This window comes from Calonectris borealis, chromosome 6, assembly GCF_964195595.1.
Source record: "Calonectris borealis chromosome 6, bCalBor7.hap1.2, whole genome shotgun sequence".
Lineage (NCBI taxonomy): Eukaryota > Metazoa > Chordata > Aves > Procellariiformes > Procellariidae > Calonectris > Calonectris borealis.
Window position 1 is genome coordinate 19,683,080 of NC_134317.1, and position 26,743 is coordinate 19,709,822.

Consider the following 26,743-nt stretch of genomic DNA (forward strand, 5'->3'; position numbering starts at 1 on the left):
AGAAAATAGATGGTGTAGCTAAGTGAATAAACTGATACTTTTCTAGAACTGGAATGCAAATGTATGCTTAATGGCTCTCCACTCTATAGTTAGATGTTATCCTGTCCCCAGCTACTCTCGAAAACTTTATCAGAAAGAAGAGTACAGAATTTATTTACAGCCATCATAAGCACGTTAAAATACTAGCAGGATAGATAGTACTATAGATTTTTTTAAAGTAGAATTAATTTAAAGAGAACTGCAAAGCACACTCGACATCTTGGAACCTACATAGTATCCTGCATATTTTGAAGGCTTTGTCAAAGAAAAAGCCTCCCCCAGTTGCTTCAGAGGCTTTAAAGACTTAATTTTGATTTTAAATTGCCTATTTGCAGTATTGTCCTCCCACACTGCCTTTTCACATTTTGTATGTTAAAATACACAATTTAAAATGAAAAGTATGCTTTTAAAGCAGCTGTGGGAAAAGGAAAAACACAATGGTCAAAAAGGTTCACAGAGCCTTTGGTGCTGGACTAAAATTATCATTTGAACTAAAATTATCTGGCAAAGTAGAGCACGATTTCAGTATGTCATGAAGGTGATAATTTGGATTAATATCTGATACATCTTTTATTATTAAGGAAAAAAATACTATTTTGTCTTTTCAGATGCAGTTGTGTGGAACCAGAACATCCTAGCAATAAAACCTTACGATACTGGCAGGACTACAATATATCTGCATCTGATGTGCTATGGGGAAACCTAACTGTGTCAGTAAGTGAAATATTGGTACTTAATAAATAAAGGCATAAGCATAAATAATTTTGTCTCTCGTACTGCAGCAAATATATTAAAAAAATACCATGTTTTTTCTGATCGTATTTGCTCAAATAAAGCATAAAATATACTTAACTAAACAAAGATTAACATAGACTTGGTAGCATTATCTCCTTTTGTAAGCATTTTGCAGCCTTTGATAGTACACATTAAAGCAAGTATGTACATTTTGTGCCCTGCTTTGGAAACTTCTTGACACACCAGCACACGAGTTTGACTGAGATTAAGTCTAAACATGTCAAATGACAACGGATTTGTCCTAAATTCTGCCAGATGGCAAAACCAAAGTTCCCTTGTGTAGAAAGACTCCAGAAGCATTTATTTCCCCTATAACATTCTTACAGCTGTTCGGACTATAAAGGAGAGGAAGGGGAGAAATTTTGTAACATTTTCTGTTCAGTGACCAAATTTCTCTCTTACGTAGGCCTTCAGTGTTATGTATGTCTTAGTTGTGTAATTTTTTTTCCGAGGGGGTGGGAGGGAAACAAGCTACAGACAGTTTGGGGTGCTTGCATGGATATGTAACTTGTTTCTAAATGGTACAGTTTTCTAGGCTTAAAGGATTTATTACTTCAAGTTTGCCTTCTTTAAAGCAACATTTATAACTTGATTAAAACGACATATTGAGATCAGGCCACAACTTTTCCTCACAAATGGATCATTTCATTACACAGTCAAAAAATTGAGTGCAAAAGACACCAAACTGAAGGGTTCTCTCAAAAATATAACTGAATTACCGTGTCGTAGGCATAACCAAATGAAACGCTTAAAAGCCAATCCAGTGGACTATCTCCAGCAGATACTGTTTTTTCTTTTAAAGGCAGAAATGCAGAAGAACTGGTGTCCTCCTATCACGAGTTAAGCAAGAGCTGTCTTCCATGGCTGCTCTGTCTTGATAGCAAGGACTGCTCCTCAACTCTGTTGGTGTGGCAACAGCAGAAAGTTGAGAACTGCTGGCCTGAGGGATTCCAGCAATCCAGAATGAATATTCTCAAAATTGCAGCACACTCTAAGAGCATCTGTGCAGGGGCAGACTCCTCCTCTCACTTTCTCAGATCTCTGGCAGTGTTTTTCAGAGTACATTTGCAGCTGAGGAGATTTAAAATAACAGATTTTGTTTTAACTATAAATGTAAAAGACCGGCTGCATTATATAAAACCCTTTAAAACTTCTGTAAAAGCTTATTACCGAAACTTGAGTTTACATGGGTAGCAGTATAACTGACCAACTTTTCCCATGAGTCCCTATAGTTGTCAAAGAAATAACTGGAATTTTTCATACTTTCATGTATTTATTTCTTGCAAGCATCATCAGGAAACTTCAGTTCTTCTGTTCTAGAGATGAGCAGTAAAAGGTTGGACCTAATTGTCTCTAAATATTTGGTCAGTCTCACCCCACTGTCTTTTTTACTGCTCATTATTTCCTGTTGTTTCTTGTGTCTGATTTAAAAGTTTCAAGTTTCTGAAGATCTAGATTGGAACTCTCTCTTAAAAACAACAGTAGGACCAACAATTTTTTTTGCTATCTAGGACAAAACAAGTGTGAGCAAAGTGTTTATTCTGATGGTGACAAAATCCTTTTCAGTAGGTATATGATGAAATTCATGCCTGTGCTGTGCCAACATCAAGGTCTAGCTCAGGCCAGGACAAGTTTTCTATTTGATGTCCCAGAATCTTGAGAATTTCTTCTGGATTTCCTGAGAATTTTTTTCCCCATCTAAAACCTTTATTTCATCAGCCAGAAGTGCATCATATTTATCCCAGGTTTACTGCTATACCAATATAAAAAGTTTTGCACTCCTTTGTCTCACAGTCATCAAATAGCAACTGTGTTTTTTTTCAAGCCAGCCTTTGTTCACAGCCAGTTTCTCATAACATGTCAAGCCACAGTATTGACGTGAGTCTGATGAGCCAGTGACCCAGTTCATTTGATACTAAAAGATCCTGATCTGGCAGGATATTGCTGTCTGGAATCTCTGATTCTGGGTGCTGCGTTTCTTTTTGCTTAATATGTGTGGAGGGATTTGGGAAGGAGAAGGAAAGGATTGTGAGTCCAGAGCTTGTAGCTCACATTTTTAGAGCTACTCTATTTCTCTGCTTGCTACCTTGGAACAAGTATGATTTTAAACAACTAAGGATGGTATTGGAGAATGTTTTCTACTGTATCTGCATATTTGATCGTATATTATATTGGATAAAATTAATGTTACAGATTTTGGGTTTTGCTGCATTCTATCAGATCGCTTTTTTTAAGAAAAAGATAATTTGTGGAATGTGCTGCCCCCATGTGGTATTAAATGTATTGGTCTCCTTTTAGGCTAATACTGTACATTCTAAGTAGCTTTTTCTTGAATTGCTTGGCCCGTGAAGTTAAAACAAAAAATCAGTTCTTGAGAATGCACCAGGAGCAGCCTTTCTCTTGGTAGCTTTTGAACTTCCCGTTCCTCTCTTGGAAGGAATTAGGAAGTGCAAATCTGCGTTGTAAACAGAATCTAAATAAGTGTACTTGTTCAGTTTGAAATAAATCTGGTTTTATATTAATGACTATTTGTGGTATGTCTTAGTGACTTCATCATTTAATTATGGTTAAACAAGCGATTCTTTTGAGGGTTTGAGAGTTTTCCATGCAGACTAGATACATGTTAGGAGTTTTAATTTTTAAAAGAATAAATATCTAAAAATGATTTTACTATTTCTAGTAATACGATTTGCTTGCAATTTCGGAAAATACTTGGAAAGAAAATATCAGTGTAAGCACGGGTATTTTTCAGAACAATACTACTTTGCTCTCCCTGATAGGAGTGTAAAAAGTTTCATGGAGAGTTTGTTGGACGAGCCTGTGGTCATCATGGCCCTTATGTTCCAGATGTCCTCTTCTGGTCTGTCATCTTATTCTTTTCTACAGTAACGCTGTCATCCACACTGAAGCAGTTCAAAACTAGCCGATACTTCCCAACAAAGGTGTGTGCCATTTTTTTAACTCAAAAGTTGTCATTAGTCATGTGTAAGCATGAATTCCATCTGCATTGCAAATTCAATTAACTGCTGGTGAAGCGGACACTGCATCTTTTCTCTGTTAGAAAATTGTATCAGAATAAGCATGGTTTTAGCTGTAAGCACAAAATGGCTTAAAACAGTGAAGAAAAATAAATCCTAAATCACAAATGAATGTTTTAGTTAAAATTGTCGTTTCTTTCAATAATTGTAGGTACGATCTGTTGTCAGCGATTTTGCTGTCTTTCTCACTATTTTGTCCATGGTTTTAATTGATTATGCCATTGGGATTCCATCACCAAAACTTCAGGTTCCAAATGCTTTTAAGGTAATTTATTGATAAATTGCACTGCCTTCTTATTTTGACATAGTAGTGTGCGATAGTGGGTTTATTATATTTTTTTATTATCAGGGAGTAGTGATACTATTCTGAATTTTTCATGTTCACCAAGTACTATGCAACCTCTCTGATTAGTGGCCCATGTAAGTGAGCCTCTCCCATCAGGCCCCTTCATGCTTCCTAATGTCTTCTGCGAGGACCAAACTGGCTCAATTACCCAAATCCTAGACTACTGTAATGTTCTGGGGCTCCTTCCAAATTCTGGGCTCATTGTGTCAAATACAACCAAGTCTGTAATATCCCAGATGATTTTATTAGATGTAACTTCTCTTTTTGGTATCATAGGAAGTTTAGCATTTTTCTGTGCTCTGCATAGATTCATTTTAAAGGAAATCATATCCTAGTAATGTTTTTGTATGTGTTCTTGTGAAGTTGAAATGTAAACAATCCTTGGAGTTCTGACTGGTCATGCATGACTCTGTTGTTATAGCCCACCAGAGATGATCGTGGCTGGTTTATTACTCCTTTGGGGCCTAATCCTTGGTGGACAGTGATAGCTGCTGTAATTCCAGCCCTGCTTTGTACTATCCTTATCTTTATGGACCAGCAGATCACAGCTGTCATTATCAATAGAAAAGAACACAAACTAAAGGTAAAGAGTCAAATAGTTATGTTTTCTGCTTCAGGTTATGTAATGTACCTTCATCTACTGGAGTATGTGAATTTATTATATGTTACGTAGCACCCCTTTAAATTGTTACGCTTTTTCTCTGTTGTCTGTGTAGTACCTGTGCCCTGTGTCAGTGATTCGCTATCTTACAGAAGTCTCTATGAATGTGGTTTGGAACAGAGATTCTCAATCAAAAAAGTGCTATGCTTTATTAGAAGAATGATACCCATTCACCTAAAGAAAAAAATCTGGAAGTTAATGATTTCCTTAAGTACCATTATATTAATTGCCTCTTCAGATATTCACAGTGTTGTTCTACTGGATTGGATTTTGAAAAACTCTTCAGGGGTTATTTTGTAATATAAGATTTTTTTTTCCTCTCTTCATCCTTCTCTGTGGTTCTACCCACCCATTTTTTTTATGCCCTTCCTATCTTAAAGAAGGGAGAATAAAAAAACTGAGCTTTAGAGGCACAATGGGTTCTTAAAACAACACAGGACAACTTCCTGCTCTGTTCTCTAACACTTTAGTTGCCTACAGATGGAGAGAGAAAAAGGGACATCACCCCTCTGAAAAACTGTTGGGCAAAATCTAGCAGCAGGTTTCTGTACATGTATATGCAGCGAGCTAAGGCTTTTTTTGACATACTTTTAATAAGCAGCAATCCAATCCCAAGTTGCTTTAGCAAATGCATTTGCAACCTTCACTTTGCACTGCCTCTTCTTGGATGATTGTGACATTTGATATGTTCTTTTTTTGCCCTCTTTGTCAGCCTGGCTCTTCATGTCAATCCATAGCATTGCATGTGGTTAACTTGACAGATGCAGGAATTTGCTGCCAAGCTTTGGAATGTGTTTTTTCAGCACTGGCATCTGGGAGTCAGATGGTCCTCCTGGCTGCCCCCTTGTCTTGCTGCGTTTTAGTTTTGCTGGGGTCTGGTGTAGCATCACCTGTTGCTATGCTTCCTTTTCTTCCCATATGTCAGGTTCCTCAGATCATGTATGAATGTGAGGAAATGCTCTCAGATTCTGTATGCATTAGCAGATACATTCCTCATAAATGTGTCAGAAGGTAAAAAAAGGTGTTTCTGTTAGGATTTAGAATTAAACTCTTTCTTTGAGTGCATTGTGCCTGTAACTAATATCTGTGTTTGACACATCTCTGAGTTTGTCAAGATGTGTCTTGGAGATAAGACTCATAAGCACTTTTGGGGAGTGAGGGAAGACTGCTAGAGTTGATTCTTTTCGTTTTCTTTACTTTATATGAATTCCCCTTTTTAAATAATATAAGCAAATAAGATGGCATTTCATTTCGATATGTGGCTTACATTTTCATAAACCCAGACGCTTCCCATTTTAGAAGTAAAAGTTGTCTTCAGAAAGAAATGATTTGTTTGCTTCCAACTCATTTTACCCTCTTTTTTTATACTTCCCATAGCAAATTCTGAATAGTGCACATTTCAGCTTTTGGCAGTCTCTGTAGCAAACCCTTCCAAGTTTAGTTTAGTTAGTTTTTTATGTCAAAAGGCATTTGCATGGGTTTACAGGCAAAATTATGGTTCAACATATTCACATTGTTTGCATGAACATCACTGTTTCATCAGACCGTGACATTGGATTTGTTGCCATATTGCAAAATTTTGTGGAGATAACTAACTACCTGACTTTTTAAAAGAAATAGCTTGAGCTCCTGCTTGCAGCTGTGTGGTGGTCCTGGATACTTACTAAAATTGAAAAGAAATACCCCTCTCAGCTATGGTAACAGATACCTATACAACCAAGCTTGATGCAGATCATTGGTCATTTTCAAGGGCAGGTTGTACTTGCAGGTTTTTAAATGTATCTAAGATTTGACCAAAGAGTTTTGGTCAAAAACTACTACAAAAGCAAAGCAACATCCTCCTGTTGGTAAATTTACGGAGTATTTGACTACTACAGAGATGATCCAAACCCAAAGGTTTTGTACTGACTTCTCATATGAATGTTTATGATACTACTTTTAAGTATTGAATAGGGAAACCAGTAAAACAGTACCTGATGATGAATATTATTTTAGTTTAATGCATATCTTAATTATAGTTTAATTTATCTTAATTTCTAGCTATCTGTTCTTAGATAAGATGAAAGTACGTTAGTGAAAACTTACTGCTATCACGTGCTTACCATCTATAAAAACTTTAAAAGGATTGATGTGGTTTTATGGCCCTTTATAGCATAAACTGACTTTGCAAATGTTAACTTAAGAATTTTTATGTAGGAAAGAATCAAAGTACATATTTTTCTGCCTCCTGTGTAAGGATGGATGGAGGGTCTATTAAGATTAGTGCGGTGGAAAAGTTGGCAGTGCAGCTGGATGTTCTGCTTACTGTTATCCACAGAAGAGATTTGGTTAAAACAGAAAATGTATGTATTTTCCATTGTTTTACTAGTATCTCTTTTATAAGCAGGAAGGGTATTTGGTGCCCACTGTAAAGTGGATTTATGATATGTACACTTAACTCATAACTGGAATGAGTCTAATAACATTAAGCATTTCATGTGAACTAGTAGGAATTCCCCTTGGATATCCAGTTTGCCATCTGACCCAACCTGGATAACACGTAGAGGAAAGCTGGTTTTCCCTACAAGTCACAATTTTTTTAATTGTCTCTAACTGTTCATTAGGAATGCCTGCCAGGAGTGTTCTCCTTAATTCAGATGTCATTTTATATCTTCTTGCTGTCATTACTTTTTTAACAGAAAGGATGTGGATACCATCTCGACCTACTCATGGTAGCAGTCATGCTTGGAGTGTGCTCTATTATGGGATTGCCGTGGTTTGTTGCAGCCACTGTCCTCTCTATTTCCCATGTGAATAGCTTAAAACTGGAATCAGAGTGCTCCGCTCCAGGGGAGCAGCCAAAATTTCTTGGAATCCGGGAGCAAAGAGTCACAGGGCTCATGATTTTTATCCTTATGGGCTCATCTGTCTTTTTGACAAGTATCCTGAAGGTAATTTTGGGAAGTAAGGAAAAGCTAAAGAATACTGCACTGCACTGAACATTTCACTGTTGTTAGTGTATTATTTAATGAGTGCCCTTTCTAGGCACATTACTAACGAGCATAATGGTACACAACGATAATCTAAAGTGAAATTCTAAGTTTGCATAATAAAATGACTAGGGACATCTAATATTTTTAAAACAAAAACCTTGTAATGAAAATCTGGCCTAACTGAAGTCAAAGGGAATTCTGCCATTGACCTGTAGTATATGAGGATTCACCCTTTGTCTTTACTTTGGGCCCATGGCAAATTATCATGAAACAGTCTTGCTAAGTTATACCAATAAGTAAAATTATTTAGAAAATTTAAAAACATTTTGTGATTTCTGGATAATTTAGAAATATTTTCACAGTTGCAAGGGAAGTCCTATGGTTCATTTCTTGGAAATGTACATGAAAATTCTCTCATGCTGCCTGCATACTCAACACAGCTCACCATGTCCCTGAAGCTGGGTGTCTGGTTATATGCATATATAACACCATCTATATACATAATACTTACTATTTTTAAGAGTTATCTGGCCTTTGTGAAATCAGTGAGAGTTTTGCCACTGGCTTCAGTAAGACCAGAATTTAGACTTGCATGTTGTCATGGTGAAGGCAATAAGCCCTTAGAACTTGGACTTCCCAGTAGTATTTTATTAAGTGTATCATAAAACCTTCACTTTAAAAACACACAGAACATGCATTTTGTGTATTTAGTATTTAAAACAGATACTTATCTATGGAAATATTCCTTTACCTACACATGTATACTGAGAGCCTGAACATTTAAAATAGTCTCTTACAAAATCATTCCATGAAAGTCATTCACCCATTTTTAAGTGCTTACAGCACAGAACATTTCTGTTAGCAGGATGAAGTATTTTGTGTGTGTCTTGGAACATTTTTCTGAGGACTGTAGCTTTACTATTCAGATGCTCTCCTGAGCAGCCTTTTAAGTAAAGAATTTAAGTATGTATCAAACACTTTCATTTTTCATATAGTTCTGTTAATCTTACTAATGTTGAATAAAGTATATTGTAATAACTGGCTTGAGAGGAAAATAAAACTATAGAGCCAGATTCTTCTTTTGCTGTATACTCCGAGAAACATTATTAATTTGTAATTGAGTGACTCTGAATTTACAACTTGTCTGATTAATGCAGGCATATGGCACTTTGAATTTCAACTGTTTAGAATGTCTTTCTAGGAGCATTTAAAATTATTAAATAGTATTTAATATGCTCTCCCCTTTCTCTGCTTGTTGTGCAGTTTATTCCTATGCCAGTACTTTATGGAGTATTTCTTTACATGGGTGCTTCATCTCTAAAGGGAATTCAGGTAAAATGGATTTATGAAGAGTGTATTACTGATGATGCTTTCTATAAAATGTGTAGTTATTCTCATTATATTATTTTATTATCTTTTGTGTATAATCTTAAAGGAATGTTGCCAACCTTAAATTCTTGAAAGTGACTCACTTAAAAAGGAAAATGGATTCTCTCTAAATAGAGTATTCCCTTTAGGTAATGTGCTCCAATTTGTTATTTTTTAGGTGCCGATTTTTCTGTTCTCCCTTGTTATCAAGGGAATTTTGGCTGAGCCTAAAAACTGAGTAACAACTATCAGGATCTCTTCCCTCTCTCCTGTCTCCCTGTTCAATTGCTTGCCTGCTGCCTTTTCAGCTTCCAAGTCAGTGCCTTTGTACTGGTACGCTTGATCTTGAAGTTTGCCTATATGAGGCTTTTGGCTAACTTGCCCTAAAACTAACATAGGTGAGATTTTGAAGATATTTCCTGTGCAAATAAAGCCCTAGGCAGGGAAGTGAAACTGTTGCAAGTCCTATGCTACTTAATTTCTGGCCTCAGGGATGAAGGACAAATCTACTGGAAGCGCAGCATTCCTGCAGCGGCCTTAAGTAGGGGCCGCTGGCGGAAGCCAGGCACTCCAGCATTCAGGTCAGGGTTGGTAATGGTATCCTATGTACCGTTTCTTCTGGATGACTGCAGCGTTAAATGGCATGGTGTCAAATCTTTTCACCCACCTGACACAAACACTCAAATTTTCAAGTGTACCTTTGTTTACTATTGAAAGTTGAGGTATTGGTACACCTTCCAAGACAATTGAGAAAGAACAATCACATGATGAAAACATGAATTATACTGTGCAAAAGATTGTCAAATACAAAGAGCAAAGAAAATGCCTGATTGTTTCTTCCATTATATTTAAATTTTTGATTGTGAGTTAAAAATGTCTTGCTTTTTTTTTACCTCTTTATTATTTATAGGCAAAGGCTGGCAACATCTCGTGGTTTTTTGACTGGTGTTTTCTATTCAGAGACTCTTCTTTTATAACTTTGCCTAGCTCTTAGCATTTGGGTTGATATTCTAAGAAGTGTAGTTTGGCTTTTACTGAGGTTTAGATAATTTCAACTTAATATGGTTCAGCTGTTTCTCAGAACAAGGGTATGAGAAAGTACACTATTGAGGAGTGTTTTTAAGGCATGCTAAAATCTGGCTATCTTTACTTGGAAAAGTGATAGCATCCCCCTCCCTCTCTCCCTCCCCCAAGCTGGGACAAGGAATTGAGATTTGATAAGATGGCTTTTGTGGGAGGATGTGCTTTTTGCTGTTTCTGTGAAAAAGAAATCTGCTCAAATTTGGCCAAATTATAAGCCTTTAAAAAATGCAGTTTGCACATGCTCAATAAAAATTCCTGAAACTTGACATTCCTGAAGACTGTGTGAATATAGCGTGGCTCATCCATGCAGGGAGAAATGGTGCATCACCATCATCACTGTGCCATAGCAGCTGACACAAAGTCTCAGGTCAGTATGGAGCCAAATAGGTCTGAAAAACAAGAACCTCTCATGTACATTCCTAACAGCATGGCAGTTGTCTTTCTGGCTGGCCTTTTTGTTTTTTTTTGTTCCTGGTTTTGTGAAGAAAGTGCAATAGGGAAAAGAAAACAGCCTGGGATAAAGTGTCTAGTGAAGTAAACTGGAAAAAAGGAAAGGATTTTCATCCATAGGAGATAAAAGACTGAAGAGATCCCTCCATGATCAGCTTTTTGTGTGCTAAAGGAAGCAGAGCTCAGTTGTTGAAAAACAGAAGTTTAGAATGTATTAGAAAGGCAGTGTAATAGTGCATATGCCCAACAGGATCAACCAGCTTCCATTCAGTTTGATTCACAACTGATTCACGTCTACTTTGAAGTCTGGCTTTGCCTAAATTCAAGAGTTCTTGACTTGAAATCTTAGCAGTGCTATTTTAAAGTAACTATTTTCTTTGTGTATAGCATGTTATGCAGTTATGAGCAGGATGTTTCCTGGAGTATGATGACTATACAGAGTGTAAGTCAGCGGAATGTAGTATCTCAGCACATCTGCAATAGAAATACCTAGGGAGACACACGTGTAATAAAATTGAAAGGAACTTAAGAAGTATGACTAACCAAATAATTAAACTTTACTTAAATAATACGATTCTCATTCTTATGCTGGTGGCTCAACCGGAGAGAAGATGAGTCCTTTACTACCATTGGACTAGTATAGATTCATGGCTCATGATTGTAACTGAGGTAGGCTTTTTCTGTGCTCCTGAACTTCTGCACAGTTTTTGCCTTTAGAACAAGCCAGATTCTTAGGATATTCAGGGTCTCTTAGGCAGTGTGTGAATGTCAGCATAGATGATTCTACAGCTCATTTTGATGCAAACTTTTAAAAATTTCTCTTTCAGCTTTTTGACAGGATAAAGCTATTCTGGATGCCTGCAAAGCATCAGCCAGATTTTATTTATCTGAGGCATGTTCCTCTTAGAAAGGTCCATCTCTTCACTGTAATTCAACTGAGTTGTCTTGTGCTTCTGTGGATTATAAAGGTTTCAAGAGCTGCCATTGTCTTTCCTATGATGGTATGAAACATTTTTTATTTCCTCTAAAAATCCTTTTTGTTTTCACTTGTGGATAATTATTATTGAAGAAAAAAATTAATTGTCGGTGGGTAATTACAATATTGCTTCGATTTGATGTTCAAGGACAATTCATACTATATTAATTAAGGAAAAATTCTATGTATAATCTCTAGTTTGAGTCTAGGTTGCATTCTGTTTATATGTGTGGATAGCCCAACTGTATATTCTTTTAGGGAAAATTCTTCTCTTAAAAAAAAATAAATTAAAATTTATTTGATGTTTTTATTTAAGGACTAGTGCTTAATCATTTTACAGAAAGAACATTCGCTCATTAAGGAAGATTGTTCATTGCACTGAGGAATTTTACTGATAGTTCTGCGCCTTGCTGGAAATAAAAGAAAAATCTATTCTGCTGCTTAAGTGATTTCTCTCTGATTATTTCACTAATTGAAAAGAAAAGATACCTACTGACCTCAGTGATTGTTAAATGCTTCGAGCCATACCTCATCTGAGCAAAGGAAGACCAGCTGTTAGCCTATCCGAATTAAAGGATAACATTCTAGCTGTAGACTGTGGTCACTTTTGAAAGTATTCCTCTACAAGCATATTTGTTAGTTTTAATTGGTTAATTTCCTAATTCTTTGAATTAATATCTTTACAGGTTCTAGCTTTGGTATTTGTCCGAAAACTCATGGATTTCTTTTTTACTAAACGGGAGCTCAGTTGGTTAGATGATTTGATGCCTGAGAGCAAGAAAAAGAAACTGGAAGATGCTGAGAAAGAGGTAGGTCATCCAGCACTCTATCAATTTCTTCTTTAGACATTTAGAGAAAATTCTGTAAATATGGCATATTCCATATAACAAACAGACTTGTTAACAGTATACAAACTGTAATATTTTCATATTTTACATAAGTCCTTTTAAGGTTACAAATCTAATAGGCTTACGTGGGGATGTCTTTTAGATGTAGATTCTTATGCTGCCATACTGTCATATAACATAGTATCTATAGTGCTCCTGGGATTGCTCCTGAGACCCACTCAGATGATGTGCAGGAATGAACCTGTGTCTGTAGGAAAGCCCTCAGATGCCTGGGGCAATTTGATGCTGCTGGAGATGCTGAGGAGAGCACTGTAGCATTTAAGAGGCATGGCATGTCCCAGCTACATCTGAGCCATACATAGGTCACATGCCATCACCCTGCGCCCTCCCCGCTCAGCAGTGTCATAACCCTGTGCAGTATCCCTATTACACTCTGAGCCAGCATTTTCCTTCCGCTGCTGCAGAAACAATTTACTTCCACTTTCTAATGAAAAGGTCAGTGATGCTGCTTATCCCTGTTAACCAAATCCTCAGATTTCTACTTACAGCCTGTGGCACTGCCACCCAGTTGACTGTTTCAGATCTGGAGTCCTCTTCTCCTTTCAAAGAATATGCATTTGAGATCATTTCTTATAAACTTGATACAGGACAGATTCTTAGACATTTCTACTCAGAATGTTCCTGTATTTTGACAGTGAAGCACATATCTTTCTGAATGTAGATTTCTAACCAGTTTTGCATCTGTTTGATAGCATTTTCATCTAGCTGCTGCTTCATGAATTGCTTGTTTGAATATCATATAAAACTGTGGGAATATAAAGTAACTTTATGTGTAAGGGGTGGAGGTCTTTGTCCTTTGTCCCTTCTATCATCAGCCACCTGATCAATGTCAACTGTTAGGGAACATCAGTACTGAGCCCAAATAAATGCGGGACAAGTCTCAATGGAGAAACGCTAACTGCCAGAGCAGTGGGTAGAATATGTTGGTGCCAGGTTATTTTAAAAGGGAGTCGGGTGTCCTGCGCCAGCACTTTGGAATAGTAACATGGTGTGAGGCTGTGGCGGCAGTGGGAGGTGGAGGTGCAGACAATGCCACATGGTCTTGGCAGGCTGTGGTCACTTCTAGGCAGGAGTGCTCTGGGAACAGTTGTGCATATGACCTCTAAGATGCCCTGAAGACCTCTGCAAAAGCCCGGGACATAACCTTTTGGTGGTACAAGGGTACTGCAAAAAGTAGACAATGTGAAGGGATAAATCGGCAATTTATCCTTAGGGATGCCCTGAGATGTGATCTGAGACCAGTGAAATGGTGTGTGTAAGGATTCCCATTGGTAAGTCTATTTGCAGAAATAGGACATGAGCTAATAATTTGAACATGTAACTATGAAAACTAGATTTCTCTGCCTTTAGGATTCTTCCGTGACCTTTGACAACTCACTGCCTCATCTGTAACCTGGAGAACTATAACTTTTCTTTCTTTGACACATTCAACATGCTTTCATAGAATACGTTTTGGGGAAAAGGTTTTACCTAGGTGATAAACATCATGATGATTATTTACTATTTAGTATGTAAAACTACCAGGCTGAAATTAGAATACATGAGTCATTGTTTTCCCCCTTGAATCGAAGCAGACCAGGGAGTTGTTTCATCACAGTATCTGTTGTCATCACAATTCAGAGTAACCAAAAGTAACCAAGGTAGCTCTCTTCTTGTGGGTCTGGTTATTGGAAAGAATTCCTTGTTATCCTTATGTTTTGGTTATATGTCACTTTCCTTCCCATGCTTGATAGGATGGCATCAGAAAACAAAACTGGGAAAATCTACTGGTGTTACTTTATTTCATTCACTGTCTATTTTGAGAGGTTATTTTTACATATTTTGGCATTTCTAAATATTTGGAGCTATTATTAAAACTGTTCAACTGTCAAAAACTTATGAAGCTGTGAAGCCTGGAAATGACAAAATTAACTAGTAATAAAACTTCTGACATGTAGCCTAAGGAATTAATTGGAGAGCTGCTATCACACGGCTTTTAAAAATAGAAGTATTCTACCCACAAGAATATTCAGAAATATAGTTGACAAGATCTGAAACTTATTTGATTGGATCCTAATTTCATCACTTAAGTTGTTTTTATATATTTAGGCCACGTTTTTCCAAGGCTTTGTACATTTATAGTGGAAGGCATGCATATGCCTTCTTCTCACAGACCTCCTTTGGAAGCCACTTTGATGTTAATCAATTAAGTCTTTCTGAGACAGGAATGAACAAAGTGACTTCTCCCATTTGGAGGAAAAAACGTTGTGACTTTTAAAATAGTTGTAATAGTAAAATATAGAAGAAACAAATTTCTGTGCAGAGAGGACTTAAATTCTACTGTTTTGGAAAATTGTACTGGCTCTTCCAGCTAATACTAACTTATCAATGTGTGTGATGCATGTGGGGTTTTGGATGATCTGCCAGAAAATGGTAAGCTCTTTTTGGGAGAGCCAACTTACACTTTCAAACAAAGCAGCAGGGTAAACTGTTACAAAGCGATCTAATAAAGGGAAGAAGGACATGGAGGTCTCTGGGTGTCTGTTACGCTCATACACACACAGTGCAACAGTTTAGGGCAGGATTTGGTGGTTACATTCATGTGAAGGCACGTTAACCTCTTGGCTGTGGTTTTCCTGACCTCACAGGGGTGTGAGCCCTGAGAATCCTCCCGTGGAGTCTTGAGCTGGTGTCTGAAAGTCAGAGACTTGTCTTCCTTTGTTCTTGCAGGCAGGATATGGTGCTTGCGGGGTGCTGTGTTGTTCTCCCCTCCCCCTAAGATAGATTTTCCAGATTTGTAAATATTTGACAAAAAGATTTTTGGTAGATATGTCTCCTAGTTCTCTTCACTTCCTGTTATAGAAGTTTTTTCCCTATTCAAGTGAAAACTAATTTTGGTGTCTTGTTTCACTACCTTTCACTGCAATAAAACTTTATCAGTATTAAAACTGTATGTGCAAACTTAAATTTGGCTTCCCTAATTTTTGCATGTTAACCTTGCAATGTATGTATCCTGTTATGCATGATATTTAAAATTCATCATACAGTTGCTCAGTCAGTGTTGCTAATTTTTCTCTTTCTTTATTGTTACAAAAATGTCTCCTTTATTTGGCATTGAAAAATAATATTAATTGAAGATAACATCTTTTAAAATAGAGGGTTTTAAATGTCAAATATTTAAATTAAAAGAGTTGAAAAGTATCTTACTTCAAGAATTTCAAATAAATACCTAATATTAAAGAAAAGAGGAAAAAGGATTAAAGTATACAAATTTTACTTTTCACAACAACATATCCTGTCTCATGTCTAAATTCCTTCCTTCTAGGAAGAGCAAAGTATGTTAGCAATGGAAGAGGAAGGGACTGTTCAGTTACCACTAGAAGGACATTACAGGTAAAATATACCTTTCCTCTTTTAGGTGAGTTGCAATCAAACAAATAAAATAAACATGCCACAATATTTATTCTTAATGCTTACTGAATGTCAGGAGGATGTCTGTCGGGTAACAGAGTACAGATAGGTGAACTGAACCATATACTGCAGCATTTAACAAGCTCACCCCTTTTCTAGTCTTACCACGTCATCTCACAGTCCCTGGGAAAAAGACACACTAGTTGAAGTTTTCTCTTGGGCGGGACCGCAGGATCAGGCTGTTCATAATGAACCTTGACTTCTGACACGCACAGTACGAAAGGAGGATTAGAGCAGGTCAAACCCTTCATCCTGATACTAGCAGGGAGCCAGGAAATACACCCCAGAAAAACTAGGTTCTTACAGTATTACATTTTAAAACATTCTGATTAAAATCCTATGTGAGATAATAGGTGAATAAAGAGAAGGCATAATGCAGAGTTGACACAACTTAAGCATGAAAACCTATGTTATAGATAGTAATAATACACGTGGCCAGCCCATAAGGACTCTCATTTGCAGTTTTCAGAAAGTTCATTCTTAATAAAGATTTGAAATACCTGCTGATAGTAACCTCTGCATTAATGTTGAATTTATAGGAACACTATCTCAGAGTGGCCTCCACTTACATTTTAACACAGTTACCCTAATGTCTCCCAAGGCAAATAACTAACTGTGTCTCTGAAAAATCCCAGCCTATTTCTTACTTTTGATTCATCACACTTCTAATGGTCTGGTTTTTCTTCTTTTGTCCATACCTTTTTGTTCTATTTTATATTAGCAATACTTAGCTTAATTTATCTTGAGGTGTGATCTATATTGATCTATAGTGTGTTTACTTAGGTAGAGTTGCCTGGATAATACCTGACTTTCTGTACTGTAAGGGTAAGAATCCTACAGCTAAAAAGAAGAGTCAAGACTTTGGTTGATAAAGTGGTTCCCCAAAACACTGTGAAAACAAGTTTACTGAGGGCTTACTGAATGTCAAGCCATACGTAAACCATGAAGTCAGGAATAATATACAGGCAGGCCCTTAAAATATTTAAGACTTTATTATTCTTAAGTGTATAAATACGTATTTGGAGCAGTCCAGGTAAAGCTAAGGGCATAACGGCTACAAAGTGCTGCTTAAAGCTACTGATTAGCTTGTTTAATTGGGGCATTTTTATTAGATCTCTTAAATCTTTGACTTTGTCAATGTTGTTGATTGCTTTTAAAATTGTTTTAAAAGCAGGTGGAGTTTCAGAGCATAAGTACTTTTTGAGAACTGTTAGGAACTTTTAGGATTCTTGTTTAATCCAACTATGCCACTGGCATGCTGTGAGATCTTGGGCAATATTTAATTTCACAGTTCCTCATTTTTCTCTGTCTATTAGTTGGAAGTGAAACAATATATTTTATTGATGTTACTGTGATTAATTGCTGTTGGAGGAGGAAAATGCTAAAAAAGTGCTAAGATGTTTTAAGAGAATACTTAAGTCATTATTCAGGATTTTTGAAGTTTAACATAATTTCTTAACTTATATTGCAGTTATTTATTGTCATCACTATCAGTTTTCAAGGACTTTTGTAGAGTTAATAAGTAACAAAGACTAATCGTTCATTGTTTTATTGTGTATTTACTTTTATTCTTGCCTAGAGATGACCCATCTGTGATAAACATTTCTGATGAAATGGCAAAAACTGCTGTGTGGAAGACATTGTTGATATCCTCAGAGAATGCAAAAGATAAGGAGTCAAGCTTTCCTTCTAAAAGGTTTTAATTTTTACTACATTATATTTTATATTGGTGTCAAACCAATATTAGAATATTTTGCTAGGGTTTAGAAAGTTTTCTAGCATCTTGCAGTTTTATTTCTTGAGGTTTTCTTTTATTTATGATGTCCAGTCATAATATTCTGAGCTCAAAACACAATTTCACTATGTACATTTATTAAAAGAAAAAAAAAATCACAAATATTTGCATGGCACTTAGTTATGCTACAGTGGAAAATGAAGTTGAGCATGCCTGATGCTTGTGTAATGAACGACCAACCTACACCTAGATACTGCGCAACAGCTGTTGGGTTTGTTCTGCTTGCTTTTGTTCTTTCCTCTTGAAAAAGAAGTGGTCATCACTGCCCTGGAAATATCTATATGAAGAGCCCAGTACTCTGAATGTGATCTACTAATATTTGGAGAGAAAACAATTTTAAGATTGCATGATTCTTTTCTTTTTCCTGCCTACTTCACTTGTACTCAAAACAGTTAAATACTTTTAAATTTTAGTCCAGACAAATGTAAAATGAAGCAATGATGTTTTATCTGTGCTACAGAGTTATTATGGGAATAAGAAAATATTAAATACAAGCACAGTGTGATTGTAAGAGAGATTTTCCTCTGTTTCCACAAATTTTAATTTAACTATTTTCTACTTAATTGTTTTATATCACATTTTTGTCGTAATCTCCCCTTCCTAATCACTCTAGAAGCTGATTCCCCAAAGGTAAGACCCCGTCCCCCAACCTTTTCCTTGATTGTATCTTCCAATTCAAAGTGGTGTCAGCTAGAAACCCAAATGACTTGACTTTGTAATTTTTGGGGAGACAGAATGGAAAGAAATTTCAAATAGGAATGTAAAATGTCTTCATCAAAGTTCTTAATATTAAAATTTGAAAGTTATTGTGTATTAAAAATAGAAACTGTAGATGTAGTATATTTAAATGTTAAATTGTATTTATTCCTAGATTTTTTTCATTAATTCTTTGACTTTTTTAAAACATAAAATTATATTCTGCCCATTTCTAACTCTAGTTTTCAAAACAAGCTCCATGTTTGAAACAGCTGGTCATTGTTTTATGGTGAAAAGATGCAGTAAGAGAAAAAATTTTGTAGTGAAATACGTTTTTTATTTTTGTCACCCCAAAATGGCATGCTGCCTTTCATCCCTAAACAGCATAAACAAAATGAACAGTTGATAACCAGAGAATCTTCATTTCAGACACCCATGGAGCATCCCACTAATGTGATCATTTTAATGATATTTCACTGACAGTCAAAATAGCAGTGTAGTTCTGATTTGCCTTCCACCCCACACATGGGCTGAAAAAGGATCCTGTCACAGTGAAATCAGTGTGGTGCATGGGAGAAGGATGTACAGTAGGGTTTTCTTACCTTATGTGCCTCTGCTGTCCAGGCTGTGAAAGCCTGGAGAAACAGAAGAAACTGATTATGTACACATGTACTGTTTTTACCTGAAATTTTCAAAAAGATCCTTTGAGCAAAGAGCATCCACAAAGACTGTGGCTCAGACAACATTGGTAAAAGATGATTTGGCCTTTCCACTGCAGTAAAATAGAAACTGATTTTCTAATGAGCTTATTTTCAGTCTTTGCTCATGAAAACAATGACTCAGGTGAAAAGGAACTAAGGGATCACAGGTTTTATGGTTTTAGGTATGAGTGTCCTGTTGTAAAGGAACAATCTCTTAGAGAATCTGAAATCCTGCTTTTTCATGTGCTCTAGCTTGTCTCAGACTCCCAGACAGAAGTAGATTCAAAGAACTTTAAACTTGGAAGGCTTGCTTTCTGATAAGCAAAACCATAGACAACATTAACCTGAAATCATATTAGAGATAGAGCTAAAGAAACGTTATATTCCTAAATGCGTGTATCACATTACATGAAGATATAATTCAATCCTGAGAAAGTACTGAGAAAAAAGAAAGCTTGAAATGGTAACAGTTGTAAGGATAATTTTTGCAAATGATCAAGATCACTAGTATTACATTACACAATTCCCTTCAGTGAAGGGTATCTTACTATAGGGGGAAAAAAAATTGTGTTGTTTTGAAATTAATTTTACTGATGCCTTTTGAAGTCCAACTACAGAAGTGTTTAGTACTCCTTTTCCTGTTGTCAGGTCTACTTTCTTATACTAATATCCCAAAATATTATTAAGTGGGTATAATGAAATTATGATACTGTACTATGATTTCATGTAATGCCTTTTACATGAGGCACTGATCAATTAACAACACAGGGTGATTTCTGGAATACATAAAATCTGGAAGTTCTTCGTACTAATTAAATACTGAGTTGACTTGGCCAATGAAAGACTGGCCAATAATAAACTAAGATCATCTCCAAAGAGAGATTTTAGGCAGGAAGGGTTTATACAAATGACTTCTCAGCCTGATGCATGGATAATATCTATCATAAGCTCTGCCCCGCCCCTGGCTCTGTGAAGTAGTATAGTGTGTGACAGTTCTTACATCCCAGACTCATGACAGTATTTAAGTGTCTAAAGAAGGGACTTAAATGAGATTTACTTAGTCAACTGTTGCCTAACCATAGAGGCACCTAAACTTTACAATTTTCCAACCTTAATTTTTCATTATTAAAATTCCTAGGGACCTAAAGGTCTGCTTTTGAGCCTGTCTTGGTAGAATTGAACACCAAGGCACCTATCTGAAACATAGCCCTCTTTGGTACATGTAATTAAGTATTCCTTTGTCTTTGCTTATAATATTAAGCCCTTCAGATAGCAATTCCAAAACATATGCAGAAGATCTGACTGTGTATAGAAGGTAGTCCTAGCTGGTCTTTTAAAGTATTGGAGAAAGAGGCATCTATCACTTTGTAGATGGTATGAGTTCCCTTCTCTACCTGAAGATACGCAAATCCCGCATCCCAAACCTCCCTTCTCAGGCTTGTTAGACTACTCCCATGGTAGGGAGGAAGAGAGCTTCAAGTCCCTTACAGATCCACCAGTTATGTGTTTTACTGGTAAAAGGCTGGACTTGTCTTTTTTTTTTTTTCCAAATTTCTCAAGGCATTAAAGCTCACATCTGCAGATGCTCAGAGAAGTGAATCCTAAATAGAAGGCAGACTTTCCTGGTATCACAGATGCACCTAAAACTTGGAAATATTATAGATATAAGGCACATAACACATCCTCAGTGTTTGATTTTACGAAGCACAGGTAACTCTCTGCCTGCTGTACTGCTGCACTTTAAATTCACCCCCCAGGAATTTGTTTACATACCCTTTGTGTGCAGAAAGTATAACATACCCAATTCTATCACTGTTCTACAGAAGGTGACAGATTTGGCAGTTGAAGTGGCAGAAGTTGGTATTCTTTAGCTATTTCCATTAACACCTCTGGAAGCTGCCATAGGCATAGAAGTAAGCTTTGGCTGAACTGAATTGTATCCTTAAAGCAATTTTTATGTGAAGAAAAATGTCAGATGATTGTAAAATTGTGCATGAATCACCTTAAGAATTTGAGAATTGATCTTGCTTTCTTTAAGCCTTGTGTAACTCAGCCTATTTCTCATTCATTCTAGTTAAGGAATTATTCCCATGAAACCTGGTAGGTTATGTGCTTGATACAGGTTTGTTCTCAAAACCATCTTTTTTTTTAGATACCCTGCCACTCTTTGTTGAAGGCTTGATTTGCCTGTGTTGTGGAAGCCTCTTTGCATTTTCGTAGTGTGATTGAAACTCATTGCAAGAACATGACTTTTTATTTATTTACGCTGTTGTAAATTAGGACCCTCTTCACAAAAAAAAAAATCATCTGCTTTGCACATATATTGCTTTCTGTAGGCAAATCAACAGTGTTTTAACTGGAAAAAAGCTGATTCAAATTTGAACTCTGCTTCAGAGTTATTAGTGATATGGCTTTTGTATGATCTTTCAGGCTTTTTAAAAAAACCAACTTATTTCCTTATAATGTATACATGAGGAAGTATGGATTAAGCTCCAAATGGGGAATATTGTCACTCCCCCAGAGTGACCCCTCAGTGTCACCCCCCCCCGACTTCTCCTGCTCTCCCCAATCAAGACTGAAAGCCAAATATTACAGTTGGAAGCTGGCTTGCACTGCTCTAGTTCAGAAACATTCCTTCTAAATGTACATGGAGCAACAGAATACATTTTAAAGATAAGAAATACTTATTGTGACCTCATTTGTGCCATTTAAGAAAATGCCAGTATTGTCTGAGAACTCTACCATTACCATTATTTAATCAATTAACAGTTGTATTTGCCAAAAAAAAAAAGAAAAAAAAAGAAAAAAAAAGTGGCTATCTTTGCTTGCATGCTGGCTGACTTGTCTGTCTGTACATCTTAAGTTCTCTACCTACCTTGTCACTAAAACGCTGGCTGATGTCTTCTGCACCATTCAGCACAGAAACTTTCAGTTGCTTCCCAGTTTGTGCTATGCAGCATGAAAAATTAATTAAAGTAAAGTATCATCAGTGCAATGTTGGTTTTCAGGTAGATCATTAATATATATGATAGTGCTGCTGTAACTCTTTTTTTTCCTTTTTTTCCTAGTGCTGAAATCAGAAAAGAGAAGAAAGCTGACTCAGGGAAAGGTGTTGACCGGGAAACTTGTCTATGACTTGTTCTTCAATTCATTTTTTTACAAACGAATGAAAGGAGTGCCACAACCACTAAATATAAATGATTTGACCTTGTAACTTTTGTCTTTCATCTCAAACTAGCACAGGTAACGTAGTGCAATATTTGTCTCATTTCACCTTGTCTACATGTCTACATTGTCTAGTATATGTGTAAAAGTCTGCAGTAGCCAATGCAAAAAATCTTCATGTTCTTTGCTGATATTGGCCATTTATCAGTATTCGTACCATATATTTAACAAGCAAAGTTTCTTTCAAATTCAACTTCCCTGTTAATAGGTTTGTACTGTATTTTGCTACTTTTTCTGTGTGAGAATACTTAATAATCTTCATTCAAGATGAACTTGAAAAGACTTGTTCAAACTTTTTTTTTTTTTAAAATCACCTAACTCGAGTAAATGATTTCAGGAGTCCCAAACTGACAAGCAAACATTAAAGAAGTTTTTAAAATTAATAACTGATCTGACCCTGTGAACAAACTAACAAGGATAATCCTTTCCTCCTCAAGCTGTCCTTTTGAAGTCATGGATTACTCTTGCAATCAGGATTGCAGGGTCAGATCCTGTATTTGTGAAGTTTTCCTTGATTTAATACAGTGTATTTCATATTCAAATTTGTATGTAACTGAAACATAGTCATATATATATAAAAAATATATATTAAAGATATATTAAAACATTCTTACCATAGTTGAAAAACACCACCACATCCTTTGATGTGAAACATGGGTACAGTATTTCTTAAAATGCAATCTGTGATAACAGTATCTTATCTTGTATTGTATGAATGTTGCTGTGGTAGGCCAAACAACTGCATTATGTCATTAATCAATCCATTATTTTATAATAGGGAAAATTTTGTAGATACAAACTATACCCCATATACAGTTATATCACCTGCCCAATGATTTTCCTCTTTATTGCCTAAAATACAGCCACAAAAAGGGCATGTTTATTTTATCCTCTCTACTAACAACTGTAAACCTCTTAATTTCAGAGATTGTGTATAATACTTAAATGGGTATCCCGCTGTTGGTTTTGTTACAGCTCTTTACTATTCCACCAAGTACATATTGATTAAAAGATAAAAACAACGTTGCAAAGTAAAATGTGGCTTTAAAGCCATTACAGTCATTTTTCATAACTGATTTTGTTACTGCCTGATCCTTCAAGCTGTTCTTTTGTGTAAAACAAGGACTGCGAGATTAGGTATTGAATTAATAGAGATGTGGAACAGAAGTTCACTGATTTTTAAATTTTTTTAAGATGATAGATTTTTAAATGATTACATGAAAGCTAACTCTCATTATTATGCTATTACTTTGAATCCTACAAATAAGAATTACAGTCTTGTAATCTTTATAACAACTTATCTACAGGGCTCTAGCATTCCCCAGCTTTCCAAAATATTGTAATCTTTCCACAGACTTCATGTGAACAACTCATCATATCCAGCACATTTAAAGTATTCCTCCTTTTTGTGCATGTGAGTGTGTATGTTTTACTACTTTAGCCATAAATGATAATTGCATTTTGCTGCAAACTAATAGGGTCACTGTTCTAAATTTGGCTTAGCATTATCAAAGCCCATTAAAGGCAATTTTTATGGAGGAAAAAAAAAATTCTAATGGACACAAAGAAGGATTTACATTTAATTCAATGTTTGTATTTGTAAATTCAGGAAAAAATGCTGATGCATTAAGGTTAAATGCTTTGTTTTGTGTACTTGATGATAAATCGTAAGATTCCAATTGTTTTAAGGTTAGTATAGAAGTTCAGTACTGGTTTGTCCCGAAAGCAGCCTGGTGGTGTTTTAATATGTTGCCGACTTTGTTACAGATAATGTATACAATCAAAATGTATTCGTTTCACTTGACCAACTCTTAGAATATTAAGAAATCAGTGTATTCAATGGCATTCTGTATTTCTGTTCAGTATTTCAGGGTGGTTTTACTTTAAAACAGTCACTCTGTTCTTGTGTGAATTTAAATGCTATTCCAATGTTAATCTTAACATTCTGAAATCACACACAATATAAAGCAAATGTAATGCTGTATTTACTTCTAATTTCATATTCCTGGTCAGAATTACTCAATTTCTTGGATGTAATTTATTACAAAAGTTTATGTGTACATGTGAATAGACTATTGTGTTTTTCACAATTAAGAAATGTTATGTGAAAATAAATATTTATCCTAACTAATTTTCAATTTTATTTTTACACTGCAAAACCAGAACAAGTATACAATATGGTATAGTATTTTAAATGTCTACTTGACACTTGAATACGCTTCAAAATTAATGAATTGTAGAGCCCAGTCCTGCTCCATTTCCAAGTGGAATCTCATTGAAACATGCAATGCTATTAGTGTTGGCTTGCTGTGTGTAGTTGATGGCGGTGTACTTGGTCTGACTCTAACAGTAAGTAAGTGTGCCGTCAGGGATGGCACATAACTGACCTGTTCCAGGACGAAAGTGGGAATTAAATTCCAATTTAGTGGTCACAAGTTGGTTCCCCTTGCTGCTGGGAGAGATGATGCGGACCAGGCAGCAGTGTAGTTGGGTCTTTTTACAGATTAATAGGTAAGGTCATACAATTTAAAATTCCTCCATGCTACAATATTTAAAGTGTCTTAATAGTTGAACAGTGGCTACTGCCTATTGTGGGAGCTTCTGCTATTCTCAGGACCCTAAATTTCTGCTACTGGAAAAATGTTAGGCCTTAAAGCCTAGTACTACTGCCAAAACCCAATACTTCAAGTATTGACTCCATCTTATTAAATCCCTTTGAGCTTCTTCACCAATTTTTAAACCAGACTGCAAGCCTCCCAGCCTGAGAATTGCAACAGTCACATCTCAGGCTTCAACTGCTTCTTTTAGGATTTTACACAAAGTGTATTGTACAACAAACTTAAGTATCTATTTCACATGGAAAAAAAAAACACCCAGGAAAAAAAAGGTAATTGGTAGGTGCCTAACTCACTCTAGCATGTGGCACTACTTCAGGCACTACTGGTTCCAAGTGCTGGCTTTGTACGTGAATGAAATGAGCTGGCTTTCTTCTGTGGCCTCAGTTTTAGGTATTTACCTGTGCTCATGCATTTCAAGTAAGTTGTCAGTTCCCTGAGGCAGCTCTATTGTCCTATTATCTGGAGAAAACTGGACACTAAACCGATGTTTACTACACACTTACTACAGCAACAAAACTTTGTTTGTTGTTTTAAAAGTTGCTTCATGCTCTTAGCAGCATATCTTAGAACTTGCTTTCCAGACAAAGTAGTAGAAGATAATTAGCATTGTACTTTATTATGCCTCACAGGTAAGACAGAGTCCTGTTTTAACTGTATTGAGAGTACAGAAAAGTTTCCCAGTGAGATGCTAGCATCAGTAGGGTAGGTCAGATACAAAGAACTGCATCTTTACTTAATGAAAGACTTACCCAGACTATATAATTTTTAGTTTTATTTAAAAGGGTTTTTTTTAAATGCTTCTCTGATCACACTAAGGGAATACTTGCAGTTCTTTAATAAGTATGAGAGCCTAGTTAATGTTGTTTTTTGATTACAGAAATACTTTTTTTTTGTCTATGACGGTGTGACTGATAACACTTTAAAACAAAAAAACCCCAACAATTTGCCCCTTGCATACAGAAAGCATCCAGAAGTTCATAATGACCATCTTTTTGATAACCTGTCTGCATTGCTGTGATCTACCTTTATACTGATTTATGTTTCTTTCCCTCGAGTCAAAAGAGTCAGAGACGTGGATACTAAAACCTCTTGGCAACAACTGACAACCTGAATCCTATAGAACTTTAAGAGTGCTGCCAGTCTACATTAGAACCACTAATAAATTGAGCCCAAGATTGTATTTGTAATACCCATCTCCAGTTTTGTTTCCCAAAAAAACTTATTTTGTGAGTCAAGGAGGTTTTGGTTTGTGAAACCAAAACCTTATTTTCCACCTCAGGCCCCCTTCTCTTTCTCATTTAAGGACAAGCTGCACAAACTGCCTTGACATTCTCCCTCACCTTCCCCATGCTTTATCTGTCTGTATGAGTAACTTTACATTCGCACCTAATGCCACTAATAACCCACAACACATACATAATCACATGCTGGCATCTACTATCAAGCAGCTAAGAGTTAGATAATCATGTCACATTCCATTACATGATACCATTAAACAAAAGCAGAAAATTCACTGTAACTCTCTCAAAATTAATGGATTTTTGTAAAATTCTAGGAGTTCGTTTCTTGAGCAACATTTTCAATGATACAGACTACGCCCCCTTTCACAACAATGTCTTTAT

At 36.1% G+C, this 26,743-nt stretch overlaps 1 protein-coding gene across 2 annotated transcripts in view; it reads left to right on the forward strand.

The window, feature by feature from the left end:
- SLC4A10 (solute carrier family 4 member 10) overlaps positions 1 to 22,550 on the forward strand; it is a 126,902-nt gene extending 104,352 nt beyond the window's left edge. For both annotated transcript variants that reach the window (XM_075153090.1, XM_075153091.1), the window contains exons 15-25: positions 648 to 753; positions 3,615 to 3,776; positions 4,024 to 4,137; positions 4,640 to 4,801; positions 7,558 to 7,809; positions 9,115 to 9,183; positions 11,580 to 11,753; positions 12,415 to 12,537; positions 15,941 to 16,008; positions 17,666 to 17,782; positions 22,347 to 22,550. In XM_075153090.1, the coding sequence (XP_075009191.1) occupies positions 648 to 753; positions 3,615 to 3,776; positions 4,024 to 4,137; positions 4,640 to 4,801; positions 7,558 to 7,809; positions 9,115 to 9,183; positions 11,580 to 11,753; positions 12,415 to 12,537; positions 15,941 to 16,008; positions 17,666 to 17,782; positions 22,347 to 22,413 (1,414 nt within the window). In that variant the 3' untranslated portion in view covers positions 22,414 to 22,550. The remainder of the gene's footprint in view (positions 1 to 647; positions 754 to 3,614; positions 3,777 to 4,023; positions 4,138 to 4,639; positions 4,802 to 7,557; positions 7,810 to 9,114; positions 9,184 to 11,579; positions 11,754 to 12,414; positions 12,538 to 15,940; positions 16,009 to 17,665; positions 17,783 to 22,346) is intronic.
- The last annotated feature ends 4,193 nt before the right edge of the window (positions 22,551 to 26,743 follow it).